The 18,795-nt window shown below is 46.0% G+C and overlaps 1 protein-coding gene and 1 long non-coding RNA gene across 3 annotated transcripts in view; one reads left to right on the top strand and one right to left on the bottom strand.

Annotated features, from left to right (window-relative positions):
• The window catches only part of LOC142818057 (uncharacterized), a 427,592-nt gene that overhangs the window by 70,322 nt on the left and 338,475 nt on the right, over window positions 1-18,795 (bottom strand). The window lies entirely within an intron of this gene.
• Window positions 1-18,795, top strand: part of LOC119174065 (protein 5NUC) — a 442,987-nt gene that overhangs the window by 123,910 nt on the left and 300,282 nt on the right. Inside the window, exon 2 of one of the 2 annotated variants that reach the window (XM_037424851.2) lies at window positions 15,237-15,374. The exons of the other annotated variant lie outside the window; for it this stretch is intronic. Coding sequence (XP_037280748.2) covers window positions 15,237-15,374 — 138 coding nt within the window. The remainder of the gene's footprint in view (window positions 1-15,236; window positions 15,375-18,795) is intronic. 2 annotated transcript variants of the gene reach the window in all.

The following is an 18,795-nucleotide window of genomic DNA, read 5'->3' as shown; positions in this document are numbered from 1 at the left end:
TTGGGAAATGTGTGTGTTTGCTATATCTCGCAAGAGTTCTTGCTCTGTACCTGTGTAATAATGGATGAACTTCTTGATATTTTGACGGTGGACTGTTTTGTTGTTCTCAGAGTCTAATGGGTAACGGAGAAGTCACCATGTTTTTCTGAAACCCATTTGCTTGTCCATAGAGTTGCAAATTTCGTGTCACTGTTGCTGGCTTGAGTTTTTAGCATATGTTTCGATTTCTCTGTTAAGAAGCATCATACTCTTCCGAAGGTTCCTGTTTATTTCTGCGCTTTACACGTCTTTCGGACTGATTGTCTCGCTTCCCACATGAGTAGAAGTTAGCTATCAGTCTCCTCAAAGTGCGCATCTGGGAACACTGTTTGTGTAGCGCGATTAATGTCCTTTCTTAATGTGTTGGTGCAATGTTTCATATCATCAATGGATGAGACATTATTTTCTCGTGACTTGCAGAAATTGCCAAGTAGACTATAGCTTATGTTGTTTTCCTGCCGGTTTGGTAGGGTTCTTTTTGATGCGGATATAGATGATGTAATGGTCACTACCTAAAGCCTCTAGTGTGTTACGCCATGTTGTTGTGGATGCATGTTTGACGAATCTGAGATCGGGCAGTGGTAAGCACGCCTGGGTCTGTGATGAGAGTTAAGCCCCCGATTGTGTGCCGAGCCAGAGATGGCGAACTTTTGGGAGAGCATAAGAATTTCCCCAAGCTGTATATGGAGCACTAAAATCACCTCCTATTATAATGCAATCGGTACCAGCGACGTTGAGAGCGCTGTTAAATGAAGTGCCAAACCTGTGTTTATTGTGTTTATGGTTACTGTATATGTTGTATATGTTAAGTATGAAGAGGTTAGCGTGTGTTTTGCGATATGGTATGAGTTCATTGAGATTGTTATCGTTGTGCCCAATTTTAGTTTTGGGCTGTAGAGCAGTGTGATCTCTGAAAACTAGGGTTGTAAGGGTGGTAGTATCTCCAGTGGCACAGCCAATTGTGCGTAGCCTGCTAACTTGGCGGAACCATGCGACTCCTGTAGAATAATGTCTAGCTTGTTCTTATCACGAATGCTTTGGATTAAAACAACTCTATTATTTGTGTAGCTTCGACAATTTCACTGCCAAAGCTTGTACGTACGTTGCTTAACCATGGTGAGGAGGGGGAGGGGCATAAATGTTGCCGGTTAAATCAAACCGGTAGGTGGCGAAATGGGTTGCGTTGGTTCAGTTCTGGGTGCCATTGCGTTAGATGGCTGCGAGGAGGTCCACGACTTCACTGCTATCGTTCCTTAATTAAAGTGCTCATTTTGTTGTTGGGTAAGCAAATCTACACTGACCACGTCTGCCTACTTCAATTCGTATGGTTCGGTGTTCCGCGCCATAGCCTGGATCCAGACCTTGAATTGGTGTGGGATTTGGGCCGGCGCCGGCCTCCTTGCGGTCGAGGAGGAAGAGTGTCCTGCTGATTTGTACCGTTAATGATGGCTGTAGGCTTGGGTGAAACTTGTTGTTGGCGCACTCAAAGGTGGCGTGGGACGATTTAAGGGGTCTTGTAGCGTGCTATGCAGGTCCTGTCGGCTGTCTGCTGGTTGTTTCCGCAGAGCTGGCATGTGGGTGCACACTGGTGGTCTTCAGGAGAGCTCGGCGCCCCGCATTTTCGACATATACGATCTTGGGGATTCAGACACAAATCCGCGCGGTGTCCCAGTTTGCCGCAGTAATAACATATATCGACTTGTTTACGGTATAGGGTACACCACAGTAGAGCTTTACAGTAGCGAACGTACGTCGCTGCCCTGAATCTCTCAAACAGCACGATCACTGCCGTTTTGTTTCTCAGCCTTTTAGCAGCAATGCTGTGGTGTTTATGGGTGTGACAACGCTGCCGGTGATGTCGCGGGAGCTAGCTTCCAGGAGAATGCCGCGTATTACTCCTTTGAAAGTATAATCTGACACTGCCTCGTAGGCACTGGTCACGTACGTGTCCTTGCCGACCATGATGCGGGTTATACGCTGATATTTATCAGCATATGCCTCGATTGGTGCCTCACAGCGATGATAATTTGTTATAGATTAGAACAGAGCATGTCCTCGTCTTGAGCTTCTTTCGCGATTGCTACTGCCTGTTAGACGCTGGTCGCTCTGAACATGGCTCCGTGATGAGCGACGTGAGCGACGCGGAGGCCCCCTTTTGAACGTCGCCTCTAGGCAAATGTGGCATGTCACTTGCTTTGATGAGTTGTCGTAGACGCTGCTCGTCTTATTTCTTGTTGCAGTTGTCATCTGTAGTCTCCACATGGGGAGCCAACGCTTGCCCGCCAGATGTCTTCTGATGTGATTCTTAAAAGAGAAAAAGGAAAAGTGAGACCCGTAACTGTCTGCATCACAGTGCAACACCTCAACAGTAGCTCACAAGGGATGGGGTAAGGAGAGATTAAAAGAATGGGATTAAAGGTATAGAAATGGAGAGAACAGAAAGGTGAGAGCGTGGCACAGATACAGCGACATACGGAAGTAAGGAGGAGATAGGAAAGATGGATATGGTCGCAAGAGTCCGACGATGGGGCAACACTCGGCGAGAGCTCTTGTCAGCGTCAGCAGATGGCGTAGGGCGAGCCAGCCGGCCAGAGTTTTGCTGTGGTCGGAGATCGCGGGGGCACAGCTGGTCGGCACGAAATCCAGCGAGCGAGTCTCGCGAGTTGACCCCCCGTTTTTTTCAATATCATCATCGGAGACCTCTTCACTGTGCACGGTGACTTCTATCTTGTTAGGAAAATGAGGCGCTTCAGACGCGCTGATTCGTCCTTCCTTGCTATACCACCTATCTGCTCAGCAGCGTCTATGGAAGCGGCGGTGGCAGCAGCCGTGCATGTGCGCGTCCCAGCTCTCACTCTGCAGGCACCGATGTGTAGTTGGCCGTGCAGTAGAGAAACTGAGTTTCCACTTTTATAGCGGTGCCAGAAGATTTCTGGTAACGAGCTAGATCTTGTTGTAACAAATAATTGTGGATATCCGGTGATTTTCGCTGCAAACTCATGCGTTCAAATCGGAGCCGACGCGAACACATGTCCGCTCGCTTCGACAACCGCAGGGCCTTCCTTTGAGTAGATGCCACTTTCTTTTTGTATTTGCGAATCAGGGAGCACGCGTGATACTGTCATGGCAAACTTGTCATGAATTGTTAGTAAGATAACTTCTCATCATTAGTATCGGAATTAAAAGACTATTCAGCATTCGCAACAGATCCTCAAAATGATTTTCAGTCAAAATGAGTTTCTTGTAAAAATTGGAATCTGAATTGTGGGTAGATGTAGTGCACAGATAGACGGCGCAGTGGTCCGTAATGCCTGTTTCAAACACTCATACTTCAGGTGAATACGTTTATTATTTGACATATACAGCCAACAAAGTGGATGGAGAGATAGTCGCCGTGGTAGCTCAGTTGGTAGAAGATCCGACGCGTTATTCGAAGGTCGCAGGTTCAGTTGCTGCCCAGAGCAACTTACTTTTTCATTCGCTTTTCTTTCTTCACATTTACATTACAATTCGGTCTAGTAACTTCCCCTATACATTCCTTGGCATTGTTGCCTATTAGATCTCAATAATATTGTGTCAAACACAAAAAAACGAGCCCTGAAGCATACACTTCCTTTTTTGATTCATGAAGAGGGTCTCGTTCTGGCGGACTTGGTGCCTTGAGGTAGTATAAGTGCCATTATTGGTCACCTGCCAGCTCGCAATAAGTTCATGTGCTATATGACACTAAATAGGCTGATAAAGAGTGTTCCACAATCGCCGCCCCGAATGCTGGAGGCGCTAACACTCCAACGTTTGATTAACATGTGTACTCGATAGAGTGGATGGGGAGACAACCATCATGGTAGCTCAGTTGGCATAGCACCAAATGTGTAATTGGAAGGGCTCAGCTTTGGTTCCCGCTGATGGCAACCTATATTTTCATCCACATTTCTTTCTTTACATTTACATTGAATTGGGTCTAATAACTTCCTCTGTACTTTTCTTGTAATCTTGTATGTTAGGTCTCCTTATTATGTCTCCAACAAGAAAGGAAATATTGGATCATACTCACAACTGGAATGATAATATGCAGAGCATGAGTGATGAAGGCTGAATTGTCACAATAAAATCAGCACACAGTTACGAGGCGAATGTATATTATGTCGTACATTACTTTCATGTCATTTTATCATGTTTGCGCCTTGAATTCGTGCTTAGTAATTCACTCACGTCATGTAATACCAAATTTTGTATATGTGATTTTAGCAAGACTGCCGCGAACGCGCTATGAGCGTAGCGTGCAGTAATGTTTTACGTAACACACATGTCATGACTATCATCTTTGGACGTGTCATTTATCTTCGTCGTCTAATATTGATTGATATATAGCGTTGAACGTTCCGAAACTACCATGTGATTCTGAGAGACGCCTTATCGGAGGGCTTTGGAATTTTGATCACCAGGGGTTTTTTAACGTGCACCTAAATTTGTGCACACGGGCGTGCATCATTTTCGCCTATAACCGAAGTGCAGATGCCGCAGCCGGCATTCAATCCCACGCCCTGCGGATCAGCAGCCGAATGCCTTAGCCACTAGACTACTGTGGTCGCGCTATCTTCGTCGTGTATTCACTTTACGTAATACAAAATCTGGCATATGCGAAGCTAGCGATACAGCGCGAGTGCATCTTGACCGCGGTGTGTAGACGTGTTCTTACATGACACACATATTATGCTTATCATCTTTGAAGCAGCCACATACCTTCATCATCCACTCACGTCAATAACGCCAAATTTTAATATGTGAAGCTGGCGAAACGGCCACGAGCGCTTTATGAGTCTAGCATGTAATCATGTTTTACATGATACGCGTGCCGTGATTATCGTGTTTGGACGTGTCATTTACCTTCGGCGTCCCTTCCCATCATTTATTACCAAATTAAGTATGTATAAAACTAGCGAAACGGCCGTTAGTGCATCATGAGCATGGCATGTAGTCACGTTCCTACATGACACGCTTGCCACGCAGGAGCGTCTGCGTAAGAAGTCGTTTGGTGTGTAAGTGACACCATGGACCCGAGCGAACGGGGGGGGGGGGGGGTTCGATCATCTCCCACGCCTAGCCGTGCATGGCTGAGCCGTGTCCGGGAAAAAGGGTATACAAAGGGTTGGGCCGACGCTAGGTACTTGGACCTTTAGAGCCCCCGACAGAGGCAACACACCCCTTTGACCCCGGCTTCACGTAGACGGCACACTTGGGCTGACCCACCCAAGATAAATTGGCAGTCGCCTTTTCTTATCTCTTTCTCCCTACATTTTCGTCTTCATCTCTCACTTTTTATCTGTCTTACAATCTTCTCTCTTCAGTTTGCTTCGAAATTTCCTGGTGGCGAGGGATAACCCTGTGTAGTTAACCAACCTTCGGGAGTTATATTCGGTTATAGCGCCGATGCATGCCTGGCGTCTCCAAGTGTTTACTAGTCAAACTTGTAGCGTCCCCTTGCTGGGCTCGGTGGTGGGTGGCCACCATCACCGCCGAACTTCAAAACTTTTTTATGGCAAAATCTTTTCCCGTCTTACCCGATCACCGCCCGAAAAGGTGGCGCACCGATGAACTTGTTACATTTGTCCAACCCAAAGAGTACCTCTCTAAGGATCATGTGATCCACAGACATGATACAAAAGCAGTCCGACCAATCTCGTAATTACTCATGTCAAAATCTCTCACCGAAGCAATTGGCCCTAGATACAAGGTAACTTAGATGGGAAATGACCATATTCTACTGGAAGTTCATGACAAGCTCCGGTACGAGAAACTGTCAAAACTTGTAGCTTTGGAAACATCCCAGCGTCAGTAGGGCCACATAGTGCAATGAATACAGTGCGCGGCGTCATCTCTGATGACGACCTCCTCGAACTTAGTGAAAGTGAGCTCCTCGATGGATGGCAAGACCAGAACGTTGTGAAAGTGCAAAGAATGATGATTACATGAAAGAACAAACCTAAACGAAGCACATTAATTTAACATTTGGAACTTACAACCTCCCTGAATCAATTGAAACTGGCTACTGTAACCTCTGTGTGAAACCATGCATACCGAATCCTTTCCGTTGCTTCAAATGTCAGCACATTGAACATGGGTCGCAAAGCTGCGGAGGACACGCCACATTTGCCATCTGTGCATCCAAGCAACACGTGTCTGAAAAATGTGCCTCTGAAGCCTTTTTTGCGAACCGTAGAAGGGACCACCCCACCTACTGAAGATCATTCCTCATATGAAAAAAGAGAAGGAAATAATTCAACTAAATGTCAAATTGAACTTGTCTTTCTAAAATACACGTAAACGTTTTGCTCTTTACAACCCCTCTTATGCTTCTTTCGCCGATGTGACGCGCCGGGGCGCCGTGCCACGCCTTTCCTCGCTCGCAAGTTCCACAAAGAGTGTGACAGTGGTCGCTTCATCAGCGACCCCGGCTGGAGCAGCCTGTATAGCTCGGCCACCTGACAAACAGGGCCGACAGAATCCCGTGTCTGCCGGACCCCGGGTCACTGCAAGCGCAGTCAGGTCCGCAACCACTGTGAACATGCCTGCTGGGCAGGCACCATCCGCCACCGCGTAAGAGATGTTGGATGCAAGTCTCACTCCTCCGGCGCCTCAGATGCCGAAGGACAAGCGCAACTCTTTGTAGTGCGCCAATAAAAGAAAAACTCCGAATTACAGGGCCCCTAAAAGGCCCTGTAGTCTTAGACAACACTTTTTGTACACATAGTGCCACACAACACTAAAATGACACAAATCATAATGTGGAACCTCAGAGGACTGATGAGTAACATCGACGATATTCAGGAACTTTTGCACAAACACACAGCAAAAGTACTGTGTGTGCAAGAAACACACTTATAATCAAAATACAATAACTTTCTACGCAATTACGTTATCTTTCGAAAGGACCAAGGTGATGCTGTCGCCTCATTCAGTGCTGTAGCCATAACAGTTAGTCAAGGAAAAGCCTGCAGACGTTTACCACTTCAGACATCTCTGAAAGCAGTAGCTGTTCGAGTAGTTTTTTTGAACAAGCTCGTCATTATCTACAAACTTCCACAACACCATCTCGAAAAACAAGAATCCCAGTCCTGCATGAACAAACTTCGAGAACCTCGCTTGTCCTAAGATACTTCAGTGCACATAGTAGCCTCTGGGGTGACTTCCACTGCGATTCACGAGGTCGCCTTATTGAACAGTTCCTTTTTTCTTCCGATGCATGCCTCCTAAATCGAAAACAGCCAACTTTTTACAGCATCCCTAACAATACGTACTCAACAATAGACCTCAGCATAACAGCTCTTTCACTTCTGCTTCTACTAGAATGAGAAGTCTTTAATAATTCATATGGTGGAGACCATTTTCTTTCAGTTATCAGCACATCAATAACAAATACATGTCCTTCACAAGTTCCCAAATGCTCACCAACAGAGCTGATTTGGAACAGTTCCAAAAAATGACTCTATTAGCTTGGACTGACATTGGGGCGTTAAGAATAGAGGATGCTGTGTAATACTTTACGGCTGCCCTGGTTGATGTTTCAACAAATTGTATTCCACAAACATGGTGGCCGTCAGGCAGACGATGAGTCCTATGGTGGAATAATTAGTGCCGTAATGCGCGCAAAAAACAAAATAAGGCAAGGAAGATGCTTCGAAACTCGCCTACAACCGAGAATCTTGTCAACTTTAAGAACAGCAAGTCGCAAGGAAGGAGGCCTCGCCGACGGGAGAGAAAGAAAAGTTGGCATACACTTTTATCAGACATTATTTATACACAGATGAGGCGGGATTCTGGAACATGGTTGGTAATGTGTCAGGACAAGCGCACTCACTTCGTCTAGTGAACACAGAGGGGGAGAGATTGGAAGACCTCGAGAATACTCTCGGGCACACTTCGAACAGGTCTCTACCTCATCACAGTATAGTGAAGCGTTCCAACGACACAAAACATAAATAAAAAATGGAGATAAGAGCGCAAACTAACAATACACGACAGATACAATAAACCTTTCTGTTTGGCCGAACTACGAGCCTCACACACAGGCTGCAATAAATCTACGCCAGGCCTAGACCCTGTGACATAGGAAATGTTAAAACACCTTCTTATGGAAACCGAAAAACCTCTCCTCTTCCTGTACAACGTGATATGGTTTCCGGGGATCCCGGTTGTTTCCTGGAGATATTGTTATCCCGATTCTAAAATAAGGCAATGACCCCAACTCAGTTTTCAGCTACTGGCCTTTAGCGTTAACTAGCTGGCTTTGTAAGGTCTCTGAAAAAAATTATGAACACTCGCCTGATGCACTTCCATGAGACTAATGGCCTACTTGACCCATGTCAGCGAGGTTTTGAGAGACTAGGTCCTCCACGGCTCATCTTGTTCGTTTCGAGGCACAAATTCGGGATGTCTTCGCTCGTAAGCAGTTTTTTTTCTCTTTGTGTTCCTCGCTATGAAGATGGCCTATGATACTACATGGTGCTTTGGTCTATTGAGAGACCTTTCACACTTTGGTGTATGGGGCAGAATGTTGAACATAATCTAAAGCTGCTTCATCAATAAAACATTCCGTGTTCGAATAGACACTGTTTTGTCGGAAACATTTGTCCAGTAATCAGGAGTACCGCAGGTAGGTGTGTTGAGTTTCACACCCTTCATAGTCAAAATGAACTTCTTGTGCCTTGCTATCCAACGCAATATGTTTTACTGCGCATATGTTGATGATGTCCAAGTCTTTTTTAACCAGTATGCGGAACCATAAGCTTTAAAAATGCTCGACTCTGTCCACCACCTAGGCACTCGCCTTTCTACGGGTGCTTCCCGAACTATCCCCATAGAAAGCCTGTACGCAGAACCAATTGAATGGTCACTCCATCTGCAGATATGTTATACGTCTTTTATATACTATCTCAGGGTGAATGCAGACGAAGAGCATACCACGCGCTTTACAATTATTGATCTGTCACAATCTACCTCGTTGCACAATTGCCTTTCGCTGAGAGAGCTCTACTCACGCCGTGTGAAGAGCCTCACAGTGGAAATAGGTGCACCTCTTCTAAAACACCGTTTGATGGCTCCCGCAACATATCCGCCACCTTGGCAGTGGCAGGTTATAGACTGCGACGTATCTTTTATGCCAATAACTAAACAGGCACCTACTACACATATCCGCATGCACTTCCTCGAACTTCAGCACAAGTATAAATCCCAGAATTTTTTACAGATGCGTAAAAGTCCCACACTGGTGTGTCCTATGCAGCCATTGGTCCATCTTTTTAAAGCTCTGGTAAGCTTCACACTCAAACAAGCATTTTCACTACAGAAGCCCATTCGGTATCTGTGGCTGTGAGGCATGTTAAGAATTACAACTACAACGTGTGGTTGTGTACACAGATTCGCTGAGCGTTGTAAAAGCTTTGAAAACACTTAGGAATCATGAAAATACCTGCCCTTGTCACGCTTTATTCTCTTTTATGCGCGAATCACGCCCTAAAACGACATGTCGTTGTATGTTGGGTGCCAGAGCACCGCGAGATCGCCGGAAACGTGCTCGCAGACCAGCTAACTGCGTGTGCGCATGACCACGCACCCACCAGTACATCCACGGCCGTTCCTGCTTTCGACTTGAAACCCTTTCTACGCCGGGAGCTCAGGGCGTGCTGGCAGCACCTACGGGACAGACTAACTGAATACAAACTACATGTTGTCAAACCAATACTTTGAAATTGGCCACCAGTATCTAGATCACGCTACACACAAGTAACACTCCCAAGGCTACAGACAGGACACATTCATATCTTTTGTCTGGCGGTGAACAACCCGTATGTAAGAGGTGCGGAGATACACTTACAGTTATCCACATTCTATTTCAGTGTAGTTATTTAGATGCTTTAGGGAAAAATCACTTTTTACTGCTCTACGGACAGCAACTTTCACTACACCCTGTGATGCTTATCAATAGGGATACACTTTTAAGTTCCCGATCGCTGTTGATGATTTCAAAGATGTACATAGTTTTCACCCCATATTCTGGGGTGATTCGTAGCTCGACCTCCGTAGAGCTCGTGTCTGCGGCGGCTGTCACCACCAACATTGTTGTTTATTCTACATTCACACGTTTCAGGTCCCCACCATGATTTTATTACTCTTGAGTTTTAACTCACCTTAGTACTTGGAATTTTAGGCCCCTTTAGAGGCGTGTAACATAGCCATTGTTCACATCTTGTTCATATCGCTTCAATGATGGACAACTGCTCTTCGTTTACCAATCTTCATGGCACTCTTTGGCCAAGAACGGTCGTTGTGCTATAAAAACCCGCACATCTTCATTACAAGACACGTTTGTCATGATTATCATGTTTGCACAAGTCATATACCTTTGTGACCCACTCACGTAAAGTAACACCACATATGGTGTGTGTGAAGCCAGTGAAACGACGGCGAGCGCATCATGAGCATGGCAGAAAGACATGTTCTCCGAAGACACGCATTTCATGATTATCTTGTTTGCAACTGTCGTATACGTTCATCATTCATTGACGTATCGTAACACCGAAATTCGTATATGTGAAACTAGCAAAATGACAGCGAGCGCACTCTGAACGTAGCATGTAGACATGTTTTACATGACACGCGTGTTGTCATGACTATTATACGTTTGGACGTGTTATTTACCTTCTTCGTTCGTTGGCGTCACGTAATACCAAATTTGGTATGTGAAGCTAGCGTAACGGCCACCACATGTGCATCATGAATGGGGCATGTATCCATGTTACTACATGACACGCATCTCATGATTATCATGTTAGCACCAGTCGAATACCTTCGTCATTGATTCACGTGACGTAATACCAAATTTGGTATATGTGATGTTAGCGAAACAATCGCAGGTGCATTATGAGCGTACCATGTTGCCATGTTCTTACGTGACACGCATGTCATGACTATCGTGTTTGCACCAGTCATATACCGGTCTTCACCATCCATTCACGTCACGTAATACAAAATTTCGTGTGTGTGAAGCTAGCGTAATGACCGCGAGCCCATCATGAGCGTGGCATGTAAACATGGTCTCACATGGCAGGCATATGATGATTTCCGCGTGAGGGCCTGTCCCTTATGTTCGCCATGCAATCATGCCCTGCTATACCAGTTTTGTGATATGTCATGTAAATGAAACCACAGCAGAAGCAGCAAGATTCTGAAATATATATCACGACATTTATGACATATATGTCATGATTTTTTGTTATGAATAGTCACTTATGCTTGGCGTACAGTCGCCTTTTGCCGTATCAATTCCAGTATATATACCATTATTGAAGCAGCCAGGAGAGTTGAAAGTCACAGGCTCGTAGGTGCTTAGATAGATTGATTGATTGATTGATTGATTGATTGATTGATTGATAACCATCTTCAATCATCGGGATATATATATATATATCTTATATGTATGTATGTATATGTATATATATATATATATATATATATATCAACTCTTACGTTCAACGAGGAATGAGTGATTCGTCCCGATGATTTCCGATTTATACTGCGCTGGGTGGGCAGGTTCCGTCGACTGTGTGTGAATTAACCTAATTATCGCATTGAGCAACCCCCCTCGGCGGGGTTTCCGTTCTTTTACTTTTATACCGTTGCTCTTACTAATAGGTTCTTACAGTGTGACGTCCTATAATCATTCCGTTCCACGTATTTGTCGTATCGCTGTATAAAGGCGACATATGGGCTGATGTTAAACGTTGTGCAGGCCAACATTCATTGTGTTCCAGCCCTAAAGTTTGTGAAGTAGGACAGTATGTTCCAGTAAGCCCAAAAAAATAATATCGGGGCGAAAGGCAACCATGGTGTCAGGGTGTAAGTCGTATAATCGTTCGAATGCTGTGTGAGCCTTGCCAAAACATTGTGCTCGAAAAGCTTGCCCAAAAATTAAGCTCATGAGATTGGGTCAAGTTTTTGTGCGTAGGTGGTTTGTTAGGCTTCCGTTTTGGTTGGTTTTCGTATGAACATTATGTTCGCGTGGTGCCATGGCCGCGGAAGCGTGCGTTCTTTCCAGCACTGGTTGAAATATTCCGTCATGCGAGTTTTTGAGTTGTGATCCTGGCTTGGCAGTGTTGTGTTGGTGATCGAGTCGTCGCCGGTGTGGATTTTGTGCGTGGAGTCAAAACGGCAGCTCTTACCTCCGCCTCGGTTATGCCGGTGTCGAGTTCTGAGTTCGATTGTCCTGCGTATAACGAAAAAGGAGTTGTGGTTCCAGGTGATGTGTAGGTGTCCTCAGGTGGTTCTAAGAGATCATTAGAGATGTCCATGTGTGAGTGTATAAGCCGGGTGACGTGCTGCTGGGTAGAAGTTTGCGTGTGAGATGGGTCGAGGAGGTGTCGGAGGAGGCCCTTTTGTCGGTAAGCCTGCCGGTGATGTCGTCGCGTACTTCTCCCCAATAGGAGCAGCATAGCCCCTCTGAATGTTGTTGGATTTGGTATTGTAGAGTGTACTGCTATGTTTACCCGGCATCCACGGTTCTAGAAAGCTGTGGTAGGCATCTCATAAGTGTGCAAGTCAGCCTTCATGTGTTGGGGTCTCCGTGGGGAATTCAGTCAGCCGTGTATGATGCTGGGTGTCGTTCTGAAAGAAGTATACTCAGTCTATGATGTTCGTGATTGAAAAGTCTGCGTGGGTGGTACGTGCAGCACGGAGAGTGTCCATGGAGGTGTGCCTGGATGATTTGATGGGGACGGAGTGATCACCGCCCAGTCTGTGCTGCGTTCTCGTAAATGTGACAGTAGAGAGGGAGCAACTAAGCACTAGGTGTGACCTAGTGTCCATACTGGCACTGTTTCCTATTCGCGTAGGTGTCTGAAAGTTGTTCTACATAGACAGTTGGTATGTAGGAGTACCCATAGCCTGTGACCTCTATGTGCGGTTGCTATGTTTCGCCAGTCAGTATGCTGACTCTAGAGACTGCCGCCACTTAGCAAGTGATGTCGCCCCGCCAATTGATGAAGCTTCAGAAGAAAGAGTCAAAAGTGTTCATCGGTCGGGATGGTAGGTGGTAGATGTTAGCGAAAATGTGGATAGGAGGCTTTGTGTGAGAGTGTGTGTGTGTGATGCATAATTTCTGTTATCGCCCTGGGTGTATGATGTAATGTAGTGTGTCTTATATGTGAGGCTGCGGTGGACAAGGGTAGACGCTCTCGGTGCGTCTGTGATACCAGAGTGTGTGGAGTTGTAACTAAGAAGCGTGGCCTGTAAGCTGTCTCTTGTAGAAGAAGGACCGGGGGCGTTGGGGAGAAATTACGAAGTAGAAGCTGCAGTGGTGCTCGCATGCCTCTAAAGCTACGACAGTTTCATGCTATGATATGAAGTCGACTATAATTGCTGCCCAGTCCTGCCATAATGAAGCGTAGGAGGATCAATGAGAGGTGCTTATTTTGTTATTGGAAATTTGGGCTCCACACCGACAGATGGTGCTGTTATGGGAAAGGCCGCGGCAAGAGGAAGCGGCTGTTTCAGGCGTGTCTCAAGAAGGTGAACTATTCTCTAGAGAATTACTTCCATGCAATTTTCTACGCGTGCCTCTAATTTTGTACTTACGGCAGTGATACGAATGTTCAATTTTGTTTCAATGTGGCCTTCCAGTTCCTAAAGTTGCCGAATTGGTCGGACAGATCTTTTAGCTTCGCATTGATGTGGATCGGACCAGAATGGCGTTGGGAGATTCGTGCATTGTTTTTCGGAGGGTGGAAGATTGGAACTGGTGTTAGTATGCTTTTGAAACGTGGGTAGAGAAGGTGAGAAAGAGGGAGTAGGAGGGACATGTGTGCGCTCTGCTAGGGCTGTAAGGCGGCTTACCTCCTCCAGAAGGCCCGGATCTCGTCATTGTTATTGTGATTGGGAGCATGCTGAACGGGGGCTGGCGGTAATTTTCGTGCTCGATCAGCAGAGGTGAGTTTCTGTGTGGGTTTGTGGCTCTTGTCACGGGAGCCGGAGTGCGAAGTACTATGTGAAGGCTTCCGAGAAGCTGGCTGTTCCTTCTTCTGAGACCTGGAGTGGTGTGAAGCCGCTAGTTGAGTTCTGCGTGGCGGCCGGCGAGCGTAGCGTTGCTTTCGTTCAACGTTGCTGGTGTGGTGCCCGTCCCCGCAGACGATACACTTCTGTCAGCACGTTGAAGGTTGGGTCGGGACATGATGGTCACCGCAATTATGACAGGTTTCGCTTGATGGAGCCTAACAAACGTCTTGGCGGTGCCTGGTGCGACGAAAATTTTAGCATCTTTCTACTTTTTATCGGTTAGCAAAACATGTATGGATACCAGCAAAGAAGTGGATAGGTTTGGGCAAAGGTCCAGTGGCCAGGGTAATAAGGATTGGTTGCTTTCTTCCAAGTGGACGAGCGTTGATGATTGGGGCGTCTGGGTTGTTGAAGGCAAGGCCCTCCAAAATTTCTGTGTGGCTCATATTTGTAAACCATGGGAATGATGTACCGCACAGAATGTTTGGGTGGAGCAAGGTAGGCGGTGACATTAGTTTTGCTACCGCCGACATGGATAGAAGTAAGCTGCATGAGCCAAAGCCCGAGCCTGGGCCTGCGAAGAGGTGACGAGCATGAAGGTATTGCTGCTTGGGTGCAGCTGCAACTGATCTTGGGCGAGGGGTTACTGCAGGGAAACTTCTGTCGTAGAGATGGTATCTGTTAGGAGCGTGAGAGGTGTCGGTTTAATTTTGTCCAAAGCACCATGGGGCCTGGCTACGACCTTGAAGTCTTCCCTCAAAAGTTGCGGTAGAGGCGGGCGTCGTATACGACATGGACGAAGTGGCCAAGGAGAAGGTCTTGAAGGCGTCGGCATCCCATCCTTTGATTCGCCCGAGTACGTCGGCTACGATGGATCACTGGTGGCTTGAAAGCCAATTATTCTATCTCGGCAGCGGCGGTCGCGCCTTTAAGGAGGCTGTGCTCTTGAGGCCCGTGTACTGTGTGATGTCGGTGCACATTATAACACCAGATGGTCAAAATTACCGTAACCAGGCGTCAAAGACGGCGCCTCTATTAATCGAATCTTGGTTTGGGGACGCAAAACTCCAGCTATTTTTAGAAAGAAAAGCTTCAATCACTCGCGTAAACTAGAACAAAATACTCAAAGACTAATTATCACTGCTTTGCAGGTGTCGCAAGCAGCGGCGTCTGGCGCTAACGTGCTGTTCCTGAACGCTGGTGATTATTACCAAGGAAGCATCTGGTACTACGTCCTCGGCGCCCCGATCGTCGCCGAAGCTGTCAACTACCTAGCTCACGATGCAATGGTACGTGACGACTCTTGTTACGCACTGATTTCATGGCGTTCTTACTATACCTTGCACAAAAAGCTTGCGTTCAGCGCAACATTGTTGCCTTTGTTCGAAGTAAACGATCGTATTTCTGTGGAAGCCGGCAATAATAGAAAAGAATACTTTCTAAGGCAGAATTTTACGTTTATACAAGGAAGTAAACCCCCAGATGGACTCCTATAAGAAACTTACGTTTGAGAGACATGGTCATGGAGTGAAGTCGTGGAGCAAGACACATTTTTGCCATGTATACTTCTCTACCTTTCTATCTTTTCAGGAAGAACATTATGGATATCTTCATAGCTGTGAGGTAGAAAGGAACGCATCACGATCACTTCTCAACAGACATGTTGCAGTCGCGAAAGCAAAAGCATTCTTACCGTAACTAAAAGTTATATAACGCTGATGGCGCATTCGGTTGGGCGTAATTGAGTGCTCTGGAGCACACTGAAACGTGGCTGCGCCTTCGACTGGTAGAATGCGAGTGCTCGGACTCCCTTCGGTAGTTCTTTGAGAGCGTCAGCCTCTCATTCAGGGTGCTCCCACCAGCTCTGACTTCGAAGTGATAGCGTGGCGCGATCTTACCGGAAGGACAGATAACGTGTCACAAGCCAGCCAATCACGTGGCTGCCGGCAGATTAACGAGATGAGACGCGCAAGCATGTATTTGGGAAGGGTATATCGGTGGGAACGTAATACTTTGTGCACATGCGTTGTTAATAATGTTTTTGCGCGTGTCTATGGCGAATATACAGCTACGAAGCCATCAGTGGACCATGTCCACAACGAGACAGCTAGCGAAGGTAGAAGAAACGTCAATGCTGTCGTTACAGCTGCTCGCAGACAGCGTCGTGATTTGGCTTGTAGTTAGCAGCTTAGATGAGGATCATCACCAGATTTTTGTGCTGAATTCAGAAGGCCTACGCTACATTCAGACATGTCACAGATGCCTACTGAGCAGATCGGCATTATTTGTTGACGAGGCGCAGCAATGTCTACCCGGCTGATTCGCGCGCTGGTTGCATGGTGGCACTAGAGGCGCGCTGCTCTAAGTACTTTGAGATCGACAATGTATTTGTTTGGTACGCTGCCACTCACGCTCTGATTGCGAGCTGCCTCTGCATCTAGCGGCTCTGATTCAGAGGACCAGAGCGGCCAACCAAATACGCCATGAGAAACGCTAGAGCTCGTCAAATCAATCTGTCGAAGATACTTTCCATATGGGCGCTTGATTCGATAGATGTGTCCACACCACTTTTCTTGCCGTAATATGAAACCAATATAATAAAGTCGTACAGAGTTTCGGATGTCGAAACATAGATAGCTAGGCCATTTGCGTTTTCGTTTTTCGAGAGGAGTGCTCGCGTAAAAAGTCTTCGCTAGACCTCCCTGAAAACGTCAACCTCTACCCTCTCTATGAGCGGTTTTCAAATCAGCGTGCTCTGCGCTAGCGTGCTTTACATGACAAATCATTGAAGTATTCCTTACGTCGCCAGTATCTCAGCCCAGCCCTGTACATTACATTTTAAACCTATTCAGCTTATTAATTGCATCTCAACTGTTCATATATGAACAATGATTACCCAATTGCATTTACAACATTGGTGTAAGTTATTGAAACTTATGATATAAAGCCATGTAGTGGTAAATATAAGCAAGAATCGTCAAGTGCTACAACAGCATAATTGTCACGGGAAACACCACAGACTCAAAAGAATTGATAAACATGTACCCGGTTAAGCGAGCAGCTCGGCCGATTCGTTTATGGCTTTGTAGTACTTCCCTCCGCCCTCTTGATGGAGATGCCATTCGAACGTAGCAATATGGTTTTACATAATGGGCCTACATAGTTTCTCTGTGGATGACTAGCACCACGTCGATGCCGTATTTATACACTGCCTCGTGAAGAACTAAAGTGCAGAATTCATAAGCTGAAACTTCACGATAGTGGCCCGTTTTACATAAGAAAAACTCGACACGCCGATTAAAACACTTTAATGCTTAACAGCATGTTTCAGTGGCCCTGCTGTAGTGTCTCAAGTGCCACAAGGGTTAGTACTAAAAGCCAGTTTTGTTAGTGATAGCTATATATTGTATATTTGATGAATATGTAGGGTTTCACGTTCCGAAACAACCATATAAATATGAGATACGCCGTAGTGCAGGGCTCTGAAAATCTCATATTGGGCTCCGAATCCATTATGCTCATATTGGGCTCCGAAACCCCAATATGAGCAAAAGAGCCTACAGCATTCTTGCCTCCAGCAAAAATGCAGCCACCGAGGCCGCGATTCAATCCTGTGACATGCGAGTCAGCAGCCGAGTACCTTAGCCACTAGACCGGCGGCGGGGCATAAATTGCTTAGCTTAGAATATTAGTTGCAATATAAAACTTTTTTCATTCCAATAAGTGAATCACAGGCGAGTAACTTACTTCATGATGGTTGACAGGTTACTTGTATTTTGAATTGTGACACATTTGCAGCTTCTACGGCGAAAAAAAATCGCAGGCTGCACAAAGCAAGCAAAGAAACAAAACTGATAAAACGACTATTGTTTACTGAGCGCTTTCTTATTTCTCGTATCTTTTGTAAATGCATTACAATAGGGAAACCTGTTGACAATATGCAATTTGACGCTGATGCCACCCGCTCAATTGCAGCATAGTGTGGTAACTAGAAATTATTTGTAGTAAAGCGAAAAGGGTGCCGCGTTTTGCTCGCCTAAATTTTCCTGCGACTACGAATAAAAGTTCATTTATAAACAGTCTTCGTTACTACCAACCTTGATCATGTCGCACCATCATAACCAACAGAAGCATGCCACATGGTAAAGTGCTGTAATACGTTAGTCAGCTGTCGGTCAAATATTTTGTCCAACATTTTTGTCAAATATTTTGTCCACTATTTCGGACATTTACTAGTGAAATATGTGAAGTTTTGTCAAAATTGTACCAGTGTATTCCAAAACAAAAAAAAGAAAATACGGCGCCATTCAGCAGAGCAGCAATACAGCAAAAATTAAGGTCCACTCTCTTTGTACTTCTGATGCCAAGCAGCTCTTTAACTAGCCTGTGTAACGCTGTCCTTCCGTCTGGGCTGCTACCTTCGCCGCAGTTGCTGGAGCGGTGCCAAGTAGCTCATGCCCTCCTAGCAGTGCGTGGTGATCTCTCTCTCTCTGTCTCTACTACGGCGTGCTCGCCGCATGTCAGCCCTCTCTCGCTTCACCCTCTCCACCTCTCGCAACCCTCGAGCCCACTCAACACCGACTAAATTTCAAGGCCGAAAGGCTGCCGCAGTGACGTCGGAGGTTGGAGGCCCAGTTACCCAACTGAGCATGCTCAGTAAGACTTTTTTTTCCACATCTTTTATTCGGCCCAATCAAGCCGCAGCAGCTG

Source organism: Rhipicephalus microplus, chromosome 5 (assembly GCF_043290135.1).
Source record: "Rhipicephalus microplus isolate Deutch F79 chromosome 5, USDA_Rmic, whole genome shotgun sequence".
Taxonomy (NCBI): Eukaryota; Metazoa; Arthropoda; class Arachnida; order Ixodida; family Ixodidae; genus Rhipicephalus; species Rhipicephalus microplus.
The sequence above is the reverse complement of the archived record's forward strand: the minus strand, read 5'-3'. Positions and strand labels throughout refer to the sequence as shown.